The 21,370-nt window shown below is 40.3% G+C and overlaps 1 protein-coding gene across 1 annotated transcript in view; it reads left to right on the top strand.

Annotated features, from left to right (window-relative positions):
* The window catches only part of GLTP (glycolipid transfer protein), a 54,814-nt gene that overhangs the window by 20,625 nt on the left and 12,819 nt on the right, over nt 1-21,370 (top strand). The window contains exon 2 of the mRNA XM_073672759.1: nt 21,308-21,366. Coding sequence (XP_073528860.1) covers nt 21,308-21,366 — 59 coding nt within the window. The remainder of the gene's footprint in view (nt 1-21,307; nt 21,367-21,370) is intronic.

The following is a 21,370-nucleotide window of genomic DNA, read 5'->3' as shown; positions in this document are numbered from 1 at the left end:
GAGCAAAGGGTCTGAATATTTATGACCATGTGATATTTCAGTCTTTCTTTTTTAATAAGCTTGCAACAATTTCTACATTTTGTTGTTTTTTTCAGTCAAGATGGGGTGCAGAGTGGACATTATTGAGGAAAAAAAAAATGGAACCTTTTAGAATTTACCAAATGGCTGCAATGAAACAGAGCGAAAAATTTAAAGGGGTCTGAATACTTTGCGTACCCACTGTAAATCCCTGCAGTGCTCAGGGTGACAGGCTTTTTCTTCTGTTTTCCTTTTTTTTTTACTTTTTAAGCTGTTTTTATCCTTTTTTGTTAATGGAGATTATTATTTTATGCTATTGGCTAGATGCTTCCACTAATTTTGTAGGTTTTAAGGGATAGAGAGGTAAGTTAGTAAACAGATCCCTACTAAGCGTGACACCACATCCCACCCACCCACCCCCACATTCAAACGCCATGAAGAGATGGAGGTATAAAGGGTCATGAACGCTACCAGATTCAGGATATACAGATGGTCCAGATTATACATAAATCAAGCAGCTTTCCTTAATAGGACATCTAGTACATCATTTCCCTTCTCAAATAGACCATGCAATACATATTAATCAGGATATCATCTCCCTGTAGCTATAATGGCAAGGAAGATAATACTTATCTTGCTTATACTCCATATATCATAACCCGAAGCGTTTACCCCCCTTTTCCTGATTAGGAGGATAGAGGGTGTACCAATCTGCAACCAGATGGTATAATTGAGTGCAGATTGGTACACTACTGGTACATTATGCTGTATGGAGTACTATGTGGGGGGGTACATTATGCTGTATGGAGAACTATGTGGGGGGTACATTATGCTGTATGGAGGTTGGCCCTCGACTTTGTCTAAGCTTTTAATTTTGTCCCTATATGTATTTTGAGTTTGACATCCCTGACTTAGGATAACAGCCAAACCAGAATCTGCCCCCCTGAAAAGTGTGTAAGTCATATGGCAAGGTTCGTTAAAGAGTCAATATTGACTTTTGGGATTGCTACATCCAATAGGTGGCACTAGAGTTTTAGTTCTCTTCCTCTATGAAGAGGCAATTTGCATATTTATTCTCCCAGAGGAGCATTGCAATGCTTAAAAGCCAGGCTTGGCATGTCACCATCTACAACATTACCCCTTGGATCCCGATTTATAGGATTTAGAATGCTACAAGGGCTCATATATATGACCAACATGCGGGATGCCCTAGGTCCAAACTTTGTTTTTTTTCATCCCATAAATACTGATGAAACTCAGTGACATAACTAGTCCGATGGGCCCAGATACAAACTGCAGGTTTCTCAAACGTCTATCAAGCAGACCATGAAAAAAATGGGCAGCAAATAGATAATATCAGAGTTCTAACAAAAAAAAAAAGAAATGGATGGCCACATCCAAATGTAAAAAAACCCTTCAGACTTTATTAAAGATGCATAGAATTAAAAATCCACATGGGAATGGTGTGGTAACAGACCGCCAAAACGAAGCAGAAAAAGGTGGTGGTGGTGGTGGTAATAATTCAGTCCATGTTAAAACGTGTACAATCGCTCTGAGACATCAATGGTATGCACAAGAGGAAAAGCGCCGCTTTTCGATCAGAGCAGCAATCTTTGTCACAGCTTGGCACGCCACCCCCCACATGGTGTTTAAAATGATCCCAGATCAATCACACGACAGGTCCTTGGACCAAACAAATCAGTTGAACCAAATCAATCACATGATATAATGACAAGTCCTGAGAGAGCCAAACAAGTTAAATGGAGACAAAATGATAAAACATGCCGCCACAAAAAAGCCCAGAATCTATGTGAATGCATTAATAATGAAACATGATCGCCTTACGATTGTTGAGACCATGCGGAAATCTGGTATCCAGGTTGTAGATCCAAAAGGCTTCACAATTGAGGAGACGCCACCAGATGTCTCCTCCCTACAGTGTCCATTTTAGGACATGATCAGATATCAAAGTAAAACATCAGAATGATGTCAGGTTGAGGCTAAATACCTTGTCTGAGAACTGACTTTGACAAGTGACTTTGACAACTATAATAATAAAAAAAAGTCACTGTTTGCTGATGGGACTTGAACCCAAAACTCTCTAACCCAAAACGCTATAAACTCAGTTGAATAAATCTAGGCGTTCTATTTGGTTATGTGATTTTCAGTGCAAACCTGTCTGAAACTCATTGGGACTTTCACAAATACCTCCTCTAAGCCAAATTCAAATGGTGTGTGACTTTCTTCAAACATCAGAATCACAATGACTTTTAGTCACCCGGAGTATTTTCATGGTTGATCTCATAAGACAAGGAAAGCTACAAGTCACTATCACTTGACCTGATAGCTGAATGGTAAATATGTGTTTGTTTGTTTGTTTTTTTTTCATTTTGCTTAGCACATAAACTACAAGGATGTTTTACTTTTAATATCTGACATTCTGATTGTCATCCTGACATGTTAAGACTGAGTTTCAGACTCGCTGTCTATTTGCATGGTAAATCACATAGCCAAAGTAAATTGGGAGGCACTAACTTACTACATATCTATTTCCAAGTGACTGTACACTTGCATAATTTCTTAAAGGGGTCTAATGATAAAATTTCTGTATTGTAAATTTTTCTTTCCATCCACCCAAGAACTGGCTGCAAACTCACAATTTACTTTGGCTATGTGATTTACCATGCAAACAGACAGCATGTCTAAAACTCAGTCTTAACATGTCAGGATGACAATAAGAATGTCAGATATTAAAAGTAAAACAGCCCTGTAATTTGTGTGCTAACTAGGCATAATTGTATATAAAAATAAAAAAATCTACTTCTATTGGGATTTGAACCTAGACACAGTAGATGCTCTACCATTCAGCCATCAGGTCAAGTTATAATGACTTGTAGCTTTTCTTGTCTTATGAGATCAACCATGAAAATACTCAGGGTGACTAAAAGTCATTGCGATTCTGATTCTAATGTTCGAAGAAAGTCACACATCCGACTCATGTCAAAATCACACGTCATTTGAATTTGGCTTGGAGGAGGTATTTGTGAAACTCCCAATGAGTTTCAGACATGTTTGCCCTGAAAATCACAAAACCAAATGGAACGACTAGATTTGTTCAACTGAGTTTATAGCTCAATGGTTAGTGCACTGGCTTCCAGACACCGTTTTGGGTTCAAGTCCCATCAGCGAACAGTGATGCGAACAGATGTCAAAGTCAGTTCTCAGACAGGGTATTTAGCCTCATTCTGATATCTGACTTTGATATCTGATCATGTCCTAAAATGGACACTGTACCTCCCTGTATGGATTCATGGACCTATTCAATCCCACATACCTGGAAAGATGCAATGCTTTTAAAGTGGTGAGAAACCTAATGTTTAGCTGCTGATGAAATATTGTGATTGGTAGAATTGGAAATATCAGAGGTGCTACTTTTTTTTTTTTTTTTTTTTTTTATAAAACTCCATGAGGTGCATCCTACATATGTTTTTTTACATGCAATATTATATATAACATTGATTTGTATTGCAGTTAATGAATTGTGTTATATTAAAATTTGATTTATTAATACCTACTTTGAAAGTTCTGCAGTTTGTTTTTCCACATCTAAAAAACAAACAAAAAAAAACCCTTGCAATTAAGCCATGTTTTTTGAGAACTTTTAGGCTATGTTGGGGTTTTCAGCGTTTTATTGCTGCAAATTTTCAGCTGTGTTTTGCAGTACCAGCTAAGTCTGAAAAACCAGAATTCTCTGTTCGCACATCTTGTGTTTTTTTTTTTTTTTTGTGTATTTTGTGCCGTGATTGGGTTTTTGGAAAATAGAGCATGTCACTTCGTTCAGTGTTTTTTCACCCATGGGAAGTAATGGGTGGTAAAAAACAACAACAAAAAAACACCGTAGCGTTTTTGATGGCAAAATAGAATGAATAACTATTTAAAAAAGGGTAGCATTGCCGCGACCTTCACCGGGGTCTTCCCTTTGTACGTTTGAAGCATTTGGACAAGCCGTGACTGTCTCTGCAACCAGAGCACTCGTGTTTGAACTTACACGAGGCCCCAAATTTGCATTGACCCTCGTTGAATTGCCAACACAAGCCCTTTTTGTACAATGCTGGAGATCTACCTGCTCCGCTAGCAGCCCCGGCACCCCCACAAAATGGCTGTGAAGCGGGAGCTGTCAATTGGTGCATGCACAAAGATATGTCCTTATGGTCCCACCTCATGCCTGACCTCAAGGCCTTATGCTGCCTAAATTGCTCGTCATCTCTCAGCCAGGCTATATCCTCGTATACGCTGTGCCTCCCCCATCGCATCCATGTAACCAAAAAGAGCCGAACAGTGCTCGGACTCCTTTTACCCAATTACACTCGCTAGAATAGCAAATGCCTGCAGCCAGTTTGCAAATGTGCTCTGTATTAACCGATACCTCCTTTTCTCCTCCTCATCCTTTTTTTTTTTTTTCTTAGTGTCACTATCCTTCACCTTTTTCCAAATTAAATTTCTCCAAAGGAAGTAGTGAAAATATTTCAACGTACTCCCCTTTCCAATTTTTTTCCTTTTAACCTCCTGCTTGAAGTGTGGGCCCTCCAAAACACGCATAAACCTCACTTCTAACCCGATCTTCTAAACGCACTACCTCAACCTCCTTAACACTCTTATCCGTCACGGTCCCTGACGTACCTTGCAGCTGCCCCCCCCCACTGGGAGCCTCCTGCTCCGCCGCCCATCCTACCCGCACTGGCGGAACCCTTCCCTTCCCCGGCTGCCGGAGGACCGCTCCTCTTTCCAGCACTGCCTCAATCGGCCCCCGGCCGGCACATCACCCAGGGCCACCGTGATGCAGCTCCTGGAGGGATCGTGCACGCCGCCCGCATCTGCTCCTGTATGAAGCTTACTCCATGGGCTGCTGATGCCGCCCTCACCATCTCAATCAAATTTGTAATGTCAGCCATAATACCGAAACAATGCTGTTGTGACTTAAAGCAGGAACCAAGAGGAAGTAAGTTGCCCCCCTTATCCCTCCCACTAGCCAATCACATCCACCACACAACATTGTATACAATGCTGCCCCTTCGCTGACCCTAGTTAACCCCTTTACTCCCAACCCTCATGTTGCTCGTATGCCCTAGTTTAGGGGCTCCCTGGCTGTTCTAACGTGCGTTTTATACAGTATACACAAACTACAACACAGACAGGACATTATTTATTCTTTGTGGGAGAACAACACCCCCTCTCCACAACTACCACCCTCTGCCCCTCACACTTCTTCTGTAGAAGAATGAAATACAGCCAAGTCGTCCCCACCACCACTACCTCCTCTCTCCTCCCACACCAACCTGGTTCAGGGGACAGTTATTTTATTGACCACCAGCTGAAAATGGAACTGGAAGGCGATTAACCCCTTTATTCTCTTCAGGATTTTTACATGACTGGCTCTTTCAGTATCCGCATAAAAAACTACCCACTAACAAACAGTGAGGATGACTATATATATTTTGTTTTAAACATTGTTGTGTTTCTTTTAATCTACTGCCTGTAATTATATTGTAACATATCAGTTTGCAGTGTGCCAGTACTGGCAAATGTGCCCCAATTACCAAGCTTAGGAATAGCGCTTCTTATACTCTTTAGGGTGTAATGCAGTGATGATGGACACTAGACTTTTTTGTTTTTGCATTACCGGTTCACCTTTTAGAAAAACCAGTAACTGGAATTGAATGGGTTTGGCGTGGGGTTGTTTCTTACATTATTCACTAATTTCTTTCTTTGGTCTGTAAAGCTCCAGTAAATTGTTCAAAATTACATCCCATTTGTTAGAAATAGACAAGTAGCTGATCTAATGTAATTCAGTGGGAACATTAAAGTTTCACAAGGTACAAATAAGTAAAGCGGTTACTTTAAGGGTGACTGACTCCCTTGGGAATATACAGTTACACGGTTAGTGGACTGACAGCTCTTCTGTACTTGGCATGTACAGGCTATGATGGCCCCAGGTTGGATACTAAAGCAATATTTCCATTAAGTGGTAGGTCTAGTAAAATAATTCCAACTGTATAAAACATAACTGCTCTTTGGAGAAGTAAAAGGTTAACGTATAGAATTGATCTATTATTCTTCCCATAAGTTATCTTCTCCAAAATTCCACCTTTGTGATTCTTTAAACAAATCTCCCACCCATAGAAGTCCACATACTACCATGTATGGAATGAAATTGTGGCTTGGACTGCACCACTATAAATTATATCTCCCAGCATGCCATCTGTAATTTGCAAGTTTACTCTCATCCTCCAACACTTTTTGTTAACCCGCCCATAGCACGTTGTGTCGTGTCCAGCTAATAGAGAGGCGCAGGTCAAACTGACATGTAGCATCAGGGGTTGGCTTGAATCTATATAGATCACGAAAGAAGCACAGAAGGGAGGCAGAAAGGAATAAAGCAGTTGAGATGACCATATACTTGGAGTCTGTTTACATGGACTAACAAATTAAAGCTGAACTCTAACGCTATAATATGCAAACATGTAATATATGAAATTGGAATTGCATTGCTGCTCTACAAAAAAAAAAAGTTAAAATGAAGATACTTGGCACATAAATTGGCAAATTCATGTATGCCCAACAGCCAACGACAAGGTGACTGTTATGGGTCCGGGTGGTGGAACCTCTGTGCTGGGATACAAGAGGGACCAGAGGGGTGTAACTAAGCGCCTAGTCGGACCGACCCTGGACACACGGCGGCTTAGTCGACTCCGTGAACCAAGGAGGGACCGGGCAGGGGAGCCAGGTGCCACTCTGGGACCGACCTTGTGTGAGAGCAGACGACTCCCACGGGTCAGATGGCTGAGGCTGACAGGTACAGCGGCAGGTAGCTTGACGGGTAATCCAGGTAGGCAAGCAGGCGGGTACGGCTGGTAGCCAGACAGGTGATCTGGGTAGACAAGCACGGCAGATAGGTTCCAGTGCCAGCCAGCCTGAGGGATGAGGAGAGTGTTGGCACACAAACAACAACCTTGCACAGGCACCTCCATTTTGGAGGAGGTGCTTAATATAGGAGTGGTCCTCCGGCCATTGGCCGGGGACTCTTTAGGACGGCGCGCGCGGCCCCTTTAAGAGGGAGGGAGCGCGCGTGTGCCCTAAGCACAGTGCCCGGGAAGGTGTGCGCAGGTGCAGGGGAGCTGGAGGACGCCGAACCGGGACCGCGGACGTGAGGGGAATGGCGTCTCTGCCTGGCAGGAGGACTGCTAGCCAACACATTTTTTGAGTAGGTAGGGGCGAACTGTGATTAAAACAGTCTTAAGCTTATGGGTCGACTTGTCGTTGGCTGTTGGGTACACATGAATTGGCCAATTTATGTGCTAAGTATCTTCATTTTAACTTTTTTCTAGAGCAGTAATGCAATTCCAATTTCCTATATTTCATGTTTGCATACTATAACGTCAGAGTGCAGCTTTAATTTGTTAGTTACATATAGAAGTGGCTCTTAGCTTGCACCTTTTTTTCTGTTTGGAAGCGACCGCTCAGTCTTTTGATATTTGATTACATGTACTGATTGCATGATATGACCGCTGATGGGTAACCATTTATTGAATGGCGGTTGTTTAGTAGCCTGTGTACACGGGCTACTAAAGTGAATGATGCGCACTGAGCGATCTATAATTGTTTTTGCTCATTCATTGGGTGATCTGCAGCCTGTTTACACTGCAAGATAATTGCAAAACAAATGTTTTTAACCCTGTTCTTTTCGGGTCTACTATACACTTATAATGTTCCGGTCATTTTTGACCGGACCTATTAAAGTCTTGATTTTTAGCTAATTTAAGTGTTTTATTTGAATACCTGTTACAGTATAATAATGCATGTGAACATGGTTGTTCATAAACAAATGAAATACAAATAAAATAAAAATTGTTTTTTTATCAAAAAATGTTACATGGCCTTATTGCAATATTCATGCATATTGCAGATAACAGAAAATATTATTTCTATAACTGTAAACTATAACTAATAACAAACTATGTCAAAATATATTTTAAAAAAAAATAAAGTTCATTTTTTTTCTATATAAAATGGTAAATAAGGTTCACGGTGCTAAATTTACTGTTTGCTATGCTATGATTACAAAGTATTTACAGTTCACTGAAGGGCATAAAGAAGCGTGTTTTTTTTTTCTCTCCATTTAAACACACAGAAAATGTAATGCTGAGGCTGTTGTCACACGTAGCATAAATGTTGTGATTTTTTTTTTTTTTTTGTACTTTTCATTTTCATCTGCCTGTTTTTTTTTGGAAGTGTCCGCACCATGCTACGCAATAACAATCTTCTCTAATTGTATATTTTGCTGAGGTGTGTGTTTTTTTTATTTTGTTTTTTTTTTTTTTTTATATGCCTTTTTGCTTGAAGCATTTTTGGTGCAAATTGATGTGTTTTTTTGTTGTTATTTAAATAGTACATAAAAGCTTTGTGTTTAAAAACGAAACTGTTTTATTTTTCTTAAATGTTTTTTTTTTTTTTTTTTCGAAGGCTCCCTGCAGAACCCTATAAAGAGAAATAAAACACACCAAACACTGCACAGTTCAACAGCATCTTTAGACGTAAAGTGGGCAGGCGTTTTCGTGTAATCATGTCCACTTAGCCTTTAAATGCCGAACTGTCCAAGCACTATATTGAACTGTGTGTTTTTTGGTACTTTCATTTTTTTTTCTCTATGGGCTCTTTATGAAGAACCTGGAAATAGGCATGTTGAATATAATGGGGGGGGGGGGGAGTTGCTTCTTGAAGTGCAAAATTAAAGCTTTTCTATACTATAAAAAAACACATTAAATGCTGCTACAAGTCTGTACAAAAAGTGCATAAAATAAGGCTATGTGCCCACGATGCAGAAATGCTCCGGATTTTTCCTGAGCGTTTCTGCATCTCCCTGGCAGAAAAAAACGCATGCTGATTGTACATGCGTTTTTCCTGCCAGGGACATGCGGAAGTGAAGCATTCTTCACATGCATTTCCGCATGCGGGTTGACAAGCGATTTTAGCATCACTTGGAAAGTGCTTGTCAACTTGGTCACACTATATAAATCCATGCAAACGGCATGGATTTATATACTGTGACCCGAGAGAATGTCAAAAAATAAAAAAAATAAATATATACTTACCTTCCGATGGCCTGCGCTGGCTTGCTTCACCGTCCCGGCTGCCGGCAGTGGTACACTGAAGGACCTGCCGACGTCAGCGTCGCGTGACCCGTCACATGACTAAGACGTCAGCGCAGGTCCTTCATTCCATCACGAACTGCAGCCAAGCAAGGAGGAGCCCACCGTGGGCCGCCAGAAGGTAAGTATATATTTATTTTTCATTTTATTCTTTTTTTTACAGTTTTCAATGGTACCCAGGTCCGGAGGAGAGTCTCCTCTTCTCTAGACCTGGGTACCATCCGCACATTAGAACGCGTGGAATGCGCATCTACATATACAGTGATGCGTAATCCATGCGATCTAATGCAAGTCAATGGCGGCGAAAACGCAGCGCTTCCGCAAAATAATTGGTAGTGCTGCGTTTTTTCCGCAATGATGATCCGCAGCGGAAATTTCCGCAGCATGTGCACAGCACATGCGGATTATCATTGGGGAACATGGCAGGCCTTCTACCATGCGGTTTTTAAGCGTTTCTGCAGCGTTTTTTCCGCTGCGGAAACTCTTAAAAAATGCATCGTGGGCACACAGCCTAAGAGGGAAACCCAAAAAATAGTGCAGCAAAATTTCAATAACCAGTGACTTTTTTTTTTTTTTTATTTTATTTTTTTTTATAAACGGTAGCAACAAATTTTGAAGATTTTGCTAATGAACATGTATTAAATGCATAGAGATGTCCCTTTAATGGATTTTCGAGCAAAAGTTGGATCTGAACTTCTGGGATCCCACAACCCTCTGTGGCTCCTTTCTACAGTTAATGCTCGAGATATCGCACTTTAAACTAAACATGCTCTACTACATCCTTTTACTAAGTGGTTATTGAACGGTTTACAAATTTTTTTAAATATGTAAATTATTAAAAAAAAAAGTGTAGTTCACAATATTCATCCACTGAGGTCTAATACTAATGTTAAAAAATCTCTAAAGGGTCTTCTTCCACCAGTGAGTTGAACCTTGTAGTCTACAGGGCTGTCATTCAAACACTATTTCAAACAGGTTTCGAAAAACAAGTAACGTTTTTAGAATTATTTGGAATACACATATGCTGGATTTAAACACAACCTTAATGGAACTAAATATATTGATCCAGAGATCAGTGATTCTTGGAATATTCTCTGCTAAATTACGTTATTCTGTATAACAATGGAGCTGAAAGAGGTCAACTCAACCTGAAGGCTTGTTCATTGATGTGGCCAAGTAAGGCATAGGTATGTGTGCAAATAAAAGAAAAACCTCACCGACATGGCCTACAAGCTGTCAACAGAAACACAGATTCCTCCCAGATGTAACAAAGATTTAATTATTTATTTTAGGGTTCCCAGAATTTGCATTGTTCAAAATGTAAGAACATATCTTATTTAACTAAAATTTGAAATGATAGATTTGTATACAATATGCCGGAGCTACATAAATAACTAGTACTGAGCGGTTATCTGCAGCGTGCTTGAGGATGCGTATGTAAACTCAAACACAATGCATAATGAATGGAGAGCCCTGTTCAACCCGTGATTGTACACAGCTAGAATCCAATATTTCTCAGTCCCATTTCGTGAAGTGTTCTGGGTCTCCCCTCACTTTACTCAGGATCTCCATAAACCTGGGGATCATGCATTAGTGTTTAAAATAATAACAGTCCAATATGACTAACCAGATTAATCATGTTTTTGGTATAAATTATATTACCACATGTCAAACAAATTTACCAGTTGGTGCAGTAGATCTTATGAAAACCAACAGACTCGGCATTCATGATCTGCATGTTTTTGAGTCTGTGTATTTGAATAATTAATTGAAAGGTGGTGTGTTCAAAATAATAGCAGTGTGGAGTTCAATTAGTGACATCAATCATTTTGTGAAGAAACTGGTGTGAATCAGGTGGCTCTTATCTAAGGGTGAAGCCAGCACATGTTGTACATGCATTTCTCCTTAAAAGGCCACAGCCCCACCATCAGTATTTTTTCTCAGGAGTAGGAGCCAAAACCAGGAGTGGGTGATAAATGCAGAATTGTTGACTTGTTTCTATTATACCTTTTCTCTGATTGTTCCTCAACTGGTTTTAGCTCCCACTCCTGAGAATAAATACTGATAGTGGGGCTGTGGACAAAGCTTGAGAAATATGGGTCGTTCAGAAGATCAGCATACTTTTGATTAAAAAGTTGATTGGAGAGTGTAAAACTTATAAAGAAGTGCCGATAATGATAGGTTGTTCAGCTAAAATGATCGCCAATGCTTTAAAATGGAAAGCAAAACCAGAGAGACGTGGAAGAAAACGCAAGACTACCATTCGAATGGATCAAAGAATGGCCAGAATGGCAAAGGCTCAGCCAATGATCAGCTCCAGGATAATCAAAGACAGTCTCAAGTTACCTGTGAGTACTGTGACCGTTATCTAAGGGGTAACATTTCTCCATGTTAAGCATGTCACGGTGAGGAGACTTTTAACGCCGCAATGCTCCTCTAGGAAATATGCAAATTGTCTCTTCAGAGAGGAAGAGGACCAGAACTCTAGTGCCACCTACAGGAAGTAGCAATCCTAAAGTCAATAGTGACCATTTAAACGAGCCTTATCACTATAAAGGGTCACTATTGACTTTTAGGATTGCTACTTCCTGTAAGTGGCACTATAACTCTGGTCCTCTTTCTCTCTGAAGAGACAATTTGCATACTGTGACAGTTAGACGCCTGTGTGAAGCTAATCTCTTAGCAAGAAGTACCCACAAGTCCCACTGTTAAAAAGATGACATGTACTTAAGCGGATACAATTTGCCAAAGAACACAGCAACTGGCCTAAAGAGAAATGGAGAAACATTTTGTGGACTGATGAAGTAAAATTGTTCTTTTTGGCTCCAAGGGCCGCAGAGCATTCGTCAGACATCCCCCAAACTCTGCATTCAAGCCACAGTACACTCTGAAGACAGTGAAGCATGGTGGAGCAAGCGTTACAATATGGGCATGTTTCTCTTACTCTGGTGCCGGACCTATTTACCACATACCAGGGATCATGGACCATTTTGCATATATTAAAATACTTGAAGAGGTCATGTTGCCTTGTGCTGAAGAGGATATGTCCTTGAAATGGGTGTTTCAACAAGACCATGACCCTAAACACACCAGTAAACAAATCTTGGTTCCAGTCCAACAAATTTGAGGTTATGGAGTGGCCAGCCCAATCCCCGAACCTTAATGCGATAGAACACTTGTGGGATGACAACAAAAATGCAGTTTCTGAGGCAAAGCCAACAAATGCCAAAAAATTGTGGTATGTAGTCAAAGCATCCTGGGCTGGAATAACAGTTGACAGGTGCCAGAAGTTGGTTGACTCTATGCAACATAGATGTGAAGCAGTTCTAAAAAACTGTGGGTATACACTAAATATTAGGTTAGTGATTCACAGGAATGCTAAATCCTCAAGAGTACATTGTGCGTTTGTAAAGACAAATGCAGACACTGCTATTTTCTAGAACAACCCAATGTTAATTTTTTTGTTTCGTTCTGTAAAGTAGTTAAAATGATATACATTTCTCCATGTTTTGAATTCGAAAACGTTGTGCAATGTTCCCAATGCATGTAAATAAAAACTAGTATAAAGATTTTGTGCTCAACTCATGTTTTTGAACACTTGTGTACATAATGAAGAGTGCACACATGTATGTCTGCCTATCTATATGTATTTGTGCCACATGATGCAATATATCTATGTAAATGTCTGATCGGTAAACCATCTCCATGTGTTGGTATCAGAAATGAATCCAAAAATAAGCACTTTTCGAACAGAGTACAAAAAGGAAGAAAAATATCAACACAATCTCTTGCGGGAGGAAAGGAATAGGTGGCGTGGACTAGGGAGGTTTAGTGGAGAGGGGTTGAAGGGTGAAGTCCTGCGATGGCACTGGTTTGTTAATTAGTTTCTAAGGTATGTTCCAGTGTTAGGCTATGTGCCCACGATGCAGAAATGAAGCAGAAAATTTCTGCAGCATTTCTGCATCTCCCTGGCAGAAAAAACGCAGATTGTGCATACGTTTTTCCTGCAGAATACATGCGGATTCACATGCGTTTCCGCATGCAGATTGACAAGCGCTTTCCAGGCGATAGCATCACTTGCAAAGTGCTTGTCAACTAGGTCACACTATATAAATCCATGCAAACAGCATGGATTTATATAGTGTGACCATAAAATAAAGCTATACTCACCCCCGATGCCCCGGCTTGTGCTGCAGCGCTCGTTCCTGTCTGGCTCCCGGCTGCCGGCATATCGCGAGACACAGCGGTGAAGGGCCTGCGGTCACATGACTGTGACGTCACCGAAGGTCCTTCAGCGCTGCCGGCATGCAGAGAGAAGCCGTTGGACAGGTGAATATAAACTTTATTTTTTATTTTATTCTTTTTTTACAGGTACAATGGTACCCAGGTCTGGATGAGAGTCTTCTCTCCTCCAGAACTGGGTACCATCCGCACATAGAGACGCATAGAATCCGCTTGTACAAATGTACAGACGCGCATTCTATGCGTCTCCATGCAAGTCAATGGCGGCGCTTCCGCAAAATTAATGAACATGCTGTGGATTTATGAGCGCTGCAGAAACGCTGCGGAAAAATCCGCAGCATGTGCATTGACATTGCGGAATGCCATTGGGGACCATGGGGTGCGGATTACCATGCGTTTTTGATGCGTTTCCGCTGCGGAAATTCCGCAGCATAAACGCATGAAAAACGCATCTTGTGCACGCTGCCTTAACATTACTACCTAACATATTTCTATCAACATTATCAGGCATTTGAGACCTGTCGGATGGAGGATGGATGAGGAGCCCGGCTCCTAGAGCTTGGATTCACGTGTATCATAGTCAGTATTTTTCAAAAAGATATAATGAACTTGGCTCATTGGTCTCCCTTGGTGGTTCTGTGTCCTTCCAGGATCTTGCTTTCAAGGAGTATTCCCATTTCCAAGATCCTATCCCAATATATAGTAGGTGTAGTAATATTAGCAAACGAAATGTAGTCCAGTTCTTCTGATTCGCTATGTTGCTTACCCCATATGCAGGGCATTGCAGTAGCTTGCGTATCCATGGTTATGACCACTAACCGCTGTCACTATGTCAGTAGGGTAGTATAGTATTAGTACATTGGTACAATCGGTACTATATTGCCCTACAGATCTGTGGAGTAGCACAATATTGTCTCATGATTGTATACTCACACACTTTAATACATATATTCTACGTTCATTCTTCCCCCTCTCCTTTTTTTTTTTTTTTTTTTTTTTTTTTTTTTTTAATCATGTACACACCACATAAGAACCTTTTAATGACAATTGCACTTTATTTACATATTCATAGGTTTTTATTAGGATATTTAATGTTATATGCATTGCGCCCTTAATATATTTATTATATAGTACAGAAAAAAAGATAAAGGCGGCCATCACCGAATCTTCATGGAAAAATCCTTTATTTTCAAATGCAAAACATGGTGGCAGTCGGCATGTCAGGATTTTTCCATGAAGATTCGGTGAGTGCTGCATTTACCTTTTTTTCCTCTACTATTGGACATAGCCAAGTTTATCTGCACCACCAGACGAATCTCCGAGCACATGAGCTGAGACTAATACAGGTGTCTGCTGAGAGTGATGAACGGTATATATCTATATATTTTATCATCTTTTTTTATTCATCTACATAACCCTCAATGAATAATTTTATTTATCCTACACATACTGATGTCCTGAGGATACTTGTGTCCATCTACGTCTTATTATACAGGGTGGTCCAAAAGTAGGTGGACAGAAAGTGTAATAAGGTTATGAAGGGGGAGATTTATCAAATATGGTGTAAAGTGAAACTGGCTCAGTTGCCCTTAGCAATCAGATTCCACTTTTCATTCCTCACAGACGCTTTGGAAAATGAAAGGTGGAATCTGATTGGTTGCTAAGGGCAACTGAGCCAGTTTCACAGATCTAGTTTTCACAGATAGATCTCCCCCAAATCTGTTTTCTTTTCAGATAACACATAATGGCAAATAAAATCCATTTTCTTTTATCTGTATTTAAATTAACAGAGTATTGGAAATCTCAAAATGCTGAAACCGTTAGAGCAAATTGGGTTGAAACCTTAATGCTCCAAAAACTGGTCGACCCAAAACAGTCTGTACAGAAGATAATAAACAACTTGTTGCTGAAACATTTGTTCAGAGTCCAAAAAAAGTCCGCCAGAAGAGCCTCTTTGGAATTGGGAATTTCATGAGCTTCTATCATGCGAATCCTGAAATCTATTGGGTGGAAAGCTTATCGTCCACATCTAATTCATGGTTTATTGGAGGATGATCCAGACAGGCGGCTGCAATTTAGTGTTTGATAAATCTCCCCCTTCATAACCTTATTACACTTTCTGTCCACCTACTTTTGGACCACCCTGTATATAACAGGTATTCTTGCGGCTGCTGAGCGCTAGCTTTCATGGGCTTCTGACTCTGGCTGTTTCTGGCTCCTAGACCCTGCTGGCACGCAAAGCCGTCATGTTGTGACTGCACTGCCAGCTTGCGGGTCAAATGCCATAAGCCGCGGAGTCACGTGTATGGGGGCAAGCACAGAATGTCTCGCCCCGCTTACCAGCCTTAGCACAGTCCGTAAAGTCAGCTGACTAATCTCTTTTCCCCGGCTCAGGCTGTGATAGGACTCTGCTCCATATATAACATCTGGCGTCCCCCTCCCTGACACGCCCCCGAGGAAGTGCCAAACGTGCGTTGGGGTTGAGGGACGCATGCGTACCCTGTTCAGAGATTTACAGTCGCTTTTAGGTATTCTTATCTCTTGTTACTTTGAGCCGCTACATGTAATTCATGACAGTGCTATCATGTTACCATAGGTATTCTGTGGAACTATATCCAGTTGCCTTCATGCACAAAATCTCCCCTCCATTATAGGCTTATTAACCTAGCCAATCATTATGTATTATATTAATATCTTGGAAGCCAATTGACTATAGGAGATATATATATTTAAGCACTTTGCACTTTTACTCTGGATTTGTTATCCCATATTATTTGATGCACTGTCACTTTATCCAACATAGGCTGTATATGAGCACACTGGAGATAATTTACTGGTACTTATTTAGGCATATGCAATTTTTTTACTTAGGATGAAATTTACTGCTATGCATTCATATATTTACATTGTGGATTTTTTCTAAATAGAGCAACATACAGTTATCTTTATTGTGCATAGACATAGGGTATTGCATTTATCCGTCACTCACATCTGAGGTACCCTGTTTTTAAAATTGTTATTTTAAATACTTCAATAAAATTATATTAATTATTTAAGTGGTCATGTTTTTGATTACCCCACCAGGGCTCTGGTTGAGGGGTATCCTATTTTGATTTAATGGTTTCTCTATGACACTATATTTATTGTGGATCTGGTTTGACTGCTGTAAATTCTCATACCCGTATCAATTTTTACATCCATGTTGCATCTGTGGTGTGTTTTTTTTTTTTTGTTTGTTTTTTTTCTTTCTCATCTATTTTTTTTAAAACCGAAGGAGAAACTGTCTGAACTTTTATCCATTGACTCTTGCCAATGGATCTGTGTAAAAAGTATGTCTTCCATGTTTTATCTGTTTATATAGATCTTCATAAACTTTAATTGTTGAGTCTGATCTTCAAAACAGATGAGAAAAAAATGTGCCCGGAGTCTCACGGGCCGAACAAATAGACCATTTTTTTTAAATACATATGTGTACTGATTATCGAAACTATAACTCAATGTGCTGTCCACAGGAAAGAAAAAATGGACAGCACACGGACATGTCACACAGATGTGTGAATGTGGCATTAGAAGAGGGTTGTTTGGATTTGAGAGTTTAGGGAAATATCAGGTAATTCCACCTTTTTTAGGATTTTATAATCTTCATCCCTTAGGCCTGGAATTGAAAGTCTTTGATTCCATCTTTGGAGAGGACGTCCTTGTTTGTGACTATATGTTAGGGTGGCAGTTTGGGTATCCTTTAATCTATTGTAATCATTTTAAAGAGTTGAACTTGTTTTGATATCAAGCAAATGAGTTCCAAAGAAATTCAAGCTGTCCTGCAGGCTCAGGGTGCATCAGTGTCAGCCACAAAGTATCCGTTGACATTTTAAATGAAAATGAAACCCTATGGCAGGAGACCCAGGAGGACCCCACTGCTGACAGACCTAAAGCTTGACCATAGTTTTCCAAAATGTTCATAAGCCAAAATCCTTACGGTAAAGCCTCTTGTGGACAGATGAGACTAAGATAGAGCTTGTTGCTGTTTACCAAAAACAGAATGAGGCCTATAAAGAAATGAACACAGTACCTACAGTCGGATATGGTGGAGGTTCAAAGATGTTTTGGGGTTGTTTTGCTGCCTTGACTATGTGCAAGGCATCATGAAATCTGAAGATTTTGGGTCGCAATGTAGTGCTCGGTGTCAGAAAGCTGTGTTTGCATCCTAGGTCATGGGTCTTCCAGCAGGACAAGGGCCCCAAACATACTTCAAGAAGCTCCCAGAAATGGATGGAAACAAAGCACTGGAGAGTTCTGAAGTGGCCAGCAATGAGTCCGGATCTAAATCTCCATTGAACACCTCTGGAGTGATCTTAAAATTGCTGTTGGGAGAAGGCACCCTTCAAAAATGAGAGACCTGGAGCAGTTTGCAAAAGAGTGGTCCAACATTCCAGTTGAGAGGTGTAAGAAGCTTGTTGATGGTTATAGGAAGCGATTGATTGCAGTTATTTATTCCAAAGGGTGTGGCACCAAATAATAAGTTGAGGGTTGCCAACAATTTTGTCTGGGCCATTTTGGGGGTTTTGTGTGAAATAATGTAAATTTGCCTGGACTTTAGGAGAGTTTTACACGGCCTGAAACACTTGGCTCCCATGCAGCACTAATCACCATAGGATCCAATGGCATATGTCTTGAGTTTTTTTGTATTGTATGAATAATCTTTCCTAACTAGTTCTCAACAATATTTTTTGAATCATTTGTTCTATCAACAGTGTACTCTTACTTTTTATTTTCTAATGACTCCTTCATGGGCATCTTCTAGATTCATTACAAGGGTTTACTCTCCAAGTCAACCTGTGCCTGTCACCAGCTAATCTCTCAAGTCCTATTCGAATACAACTGTCTCATTTACACTGAGTTATGCGAATGCTCTGGTGTCGGGGATCCTCATTTATAAAGCATGTGCTCCTTTGCAGATTCATTTCTCTGTGACTTTTCAAATGCAGAGAAAAAATTTAGCTGAAGATAATGATTCCAATATATACATATCACTTAAAACAAGGAGGTTTATTTTTTTATTTTTTTTTTTTTTAGCTAAAATTTTGAAAATATAGCAAAAGTATTTTTGTTAGACAAAATCCAGAATGTTGGCAACAGAGAATTGTAAAGAGGTGTACAAAAAATATATGTGAATATACAAAATCCCAAGTAATAAACAGTGGTCAAAACATATGCACAAACATACCTTTGCTAATTCATAGGTATATGGAAAAAGTGCTCTTACCCATTACCCATAGTATATTACAATCTGCAAAGTTAATACAAAAACGTGGATCCCAACTCGCGTATCATGTGTTCAGATCTCACTTCCTCGGGGGGGGGGGGGGGGGTTCTCTTGAGAATCACGAAACGTGCATTTGGAACGATGTTCTTGTAGTAACTTTGCAGAAAACTCATTGTTTTGTTATTGTAAAAATCGTATATATGAATGTGTGTGTGTGTGTGTGTGTGTGTGTGTGTGTGTGTGTGTATTATATTATCCAACACCTTGGACACTTTTAATGACCTATTTCTTGTCCCTATACAGCCACCATTCAGTATTCTAAGTAAGCTGGTAATGGCTTTTCCAAAAACTGATATAGTTGAGAGATATCTGCATTGATATTTTTACCAAGTCTCTATACACCGATGTACTTTCCTAATTGAGATTTGGTAGAACCGATTTCCAGGTAAAGCCATGTGTATCAGAATAGGTTATTATGAACGCACTTGTGTGACAGGTTAACCGATGACATAAAACGATTACATCTGCATCAAGTGTCTGCGAGGTACAGATTATCAGGCTGAGATAAGCAAGGCAAGCAAACAGGTTACTTGATGCCCATCAGCCTTTCTCTTTGTGGAGATGCCTGATCAAGTAACTATCTTTTGTTACAGACGCCACAAAAATAATTAAATAAATTTGATACAGTCGGCCATTCCATTCTGACCCGAAGCTGCAGAAATTAGGATTCTTCTCATTATTTATTCAGATGCCGACGGCTGCACTTTGTGACTCGGCTCACTAGGTATTTTTCCACTGTTGTGGGACGTCAAGGCTTTTAGTCTCAAATATCACGGTAAAGATTAGGGGTGTGAAAGCAGCCAAGGATTTGGAGCCGAGAAACTAATGGCTGATGAAACTAGCTCAGACTAAAGCTATGCATTTCATTGAGAAGTTTGCCTCTGCAGGTTTCATTCAACTCAGAAGAATTTACCTTTTTAAAGGGAATCTGTCAGAAGGATCAACCCTCCTAAGCCGTCTGTATGGCCATGTAGGTCATAGGAAGCTGAATAAAATGATGCCCTGATATCTGCAATCTGATGGTTTATAAGAAAAATGTGGATTTTTCTGGAATATGTAAATGAGCTGTTCAGGACTATGGGCCAGACACTGATCTGCATGACAATCTGCCTCCAGAGATTATTTTACATGAAGGGGGAGTTACCAGCGTGAGAGATGTAATGGCCGCTCTCTCCTCTCCTGATCTCACTGCAGAGCTGTGTGTGATTATACCTGACACATCTGCAGGTTCCTTTCAGCTTCAGTTTCCATCTCACAGGCAGACCGAGTGGCAATATTGTTACAATACAGCAGAGCTGTGACAGCTGCAGCTGCTAATGTGTTTGTTATGAGACAAACTTCAGTTCTGCTGTTCTGTGTTAGTTACTTGTCTCACACTGGTAACTCTCCCTTTTATTAAAAATAAGCTCTGGAGGCAAATTTTTATGCAGACCTCTGTCCGGCCCATAGATCTTAACAGCTCCTTTACATATATTCCAGAAAAATTCATTTTTTTTTCTTCTATCGGATCGCAGCTATCAAGGTGACATTTTATTCAGCTTCCTATAACCTACATGCCCATATAGACTGCTTAGGAGGCTTGATCCTACTACCAGATTCCCTTTAATTAGGGCCAAATTTTGATGTCTTAAGGTAAATTCTCGTAAAAATGAAAAAAATCTGAGCGTAAAGATACTATAACCAAATAGGACAAATTAAAGGAGAAGCCCAGAATAAGCTCTTATCCCAGCCTTGCTACCACACGTCCGGGTTATATTTACTGGCTGCAGCAGGTACATAGTGACTACAGTGCGCATCACTGCTGCAGCCAATCACTGAGCTCGGCGGTATTTGCAGCCTACATAGGCAGAGCCACTGAGCTCAGTGATTGATTGCAGCAATGATTTGTACTGTAGTCACGATGTACCTGCTGCAGCCAGTAAACAAAAACCAGAGCAGAGCATGGGCAGTGAGACATCGCTGGACCTGGGGAGGATTAGCAATAGCATTTGTCTTTTGTATACATGTAAAATGCCTTTGCTGAGCAGTTTCTCCAGGAAAACATCTTCACACCCAGTCGGAAGTTTCCTTTTGTGCAGCCATGCTTTAACCGTAATAACTGGCAGGGCATACTAGCCAATTATGACGCCTCCCAGAGCAGCATGAGAAAAATGTGGATAATGCTTTGGGATATACTAAATGTCATATTGTGCATTTGCCTAAAATGCAACTATGACAGATTTCCTCAACATTATATGTACAGTACAGTATGTATTCCTCAACCACGTACAATGCTGAAGACCCAAATTCCCAATACTTGCCCTGCTACAGTGTATTTTGCCTTGCCGGTTTCCTCTTGGAGGCAGGAGGCATTGGGTGCACATCTAGTGGTGGTGATCCAGTAATTTGTGGATTTCTATGGCTTTTGGAACTAGTATGATTGCTCACCAGAAGGAAATCTAGTATTAACTTTAATCATGACAAGTGTATATATGTTTTTAAATGTAACGTTGAATTACTTGATGTACTTTGTTTTCAGACTGTCTTGGATCCACTATATTCTCCCCAATCAAGGCTGATATTACAGGCAACATCACGGTAA

This window comes from Phyllobates terribilis, unplaced genomic scaffold (genome assembly GCF_046119375.1).
Source record: "Phyllobates terribilis strain yellow unplaced genomic scaffold, ASM4611937v1 Scaffold_1__5_contigs__length_1240528914, whole genome shotgun sequence".
NCBI lineage: Eukaryota > Metazoa > Chordata > Amphibia > Anura > Dendrobatidae > Phyllobates > Phyllobates terribilis.
Note: the sequence above shows the minus strand (reverse complement) of the source record. Positions and strands in the feature narration are given on the sequence as shown.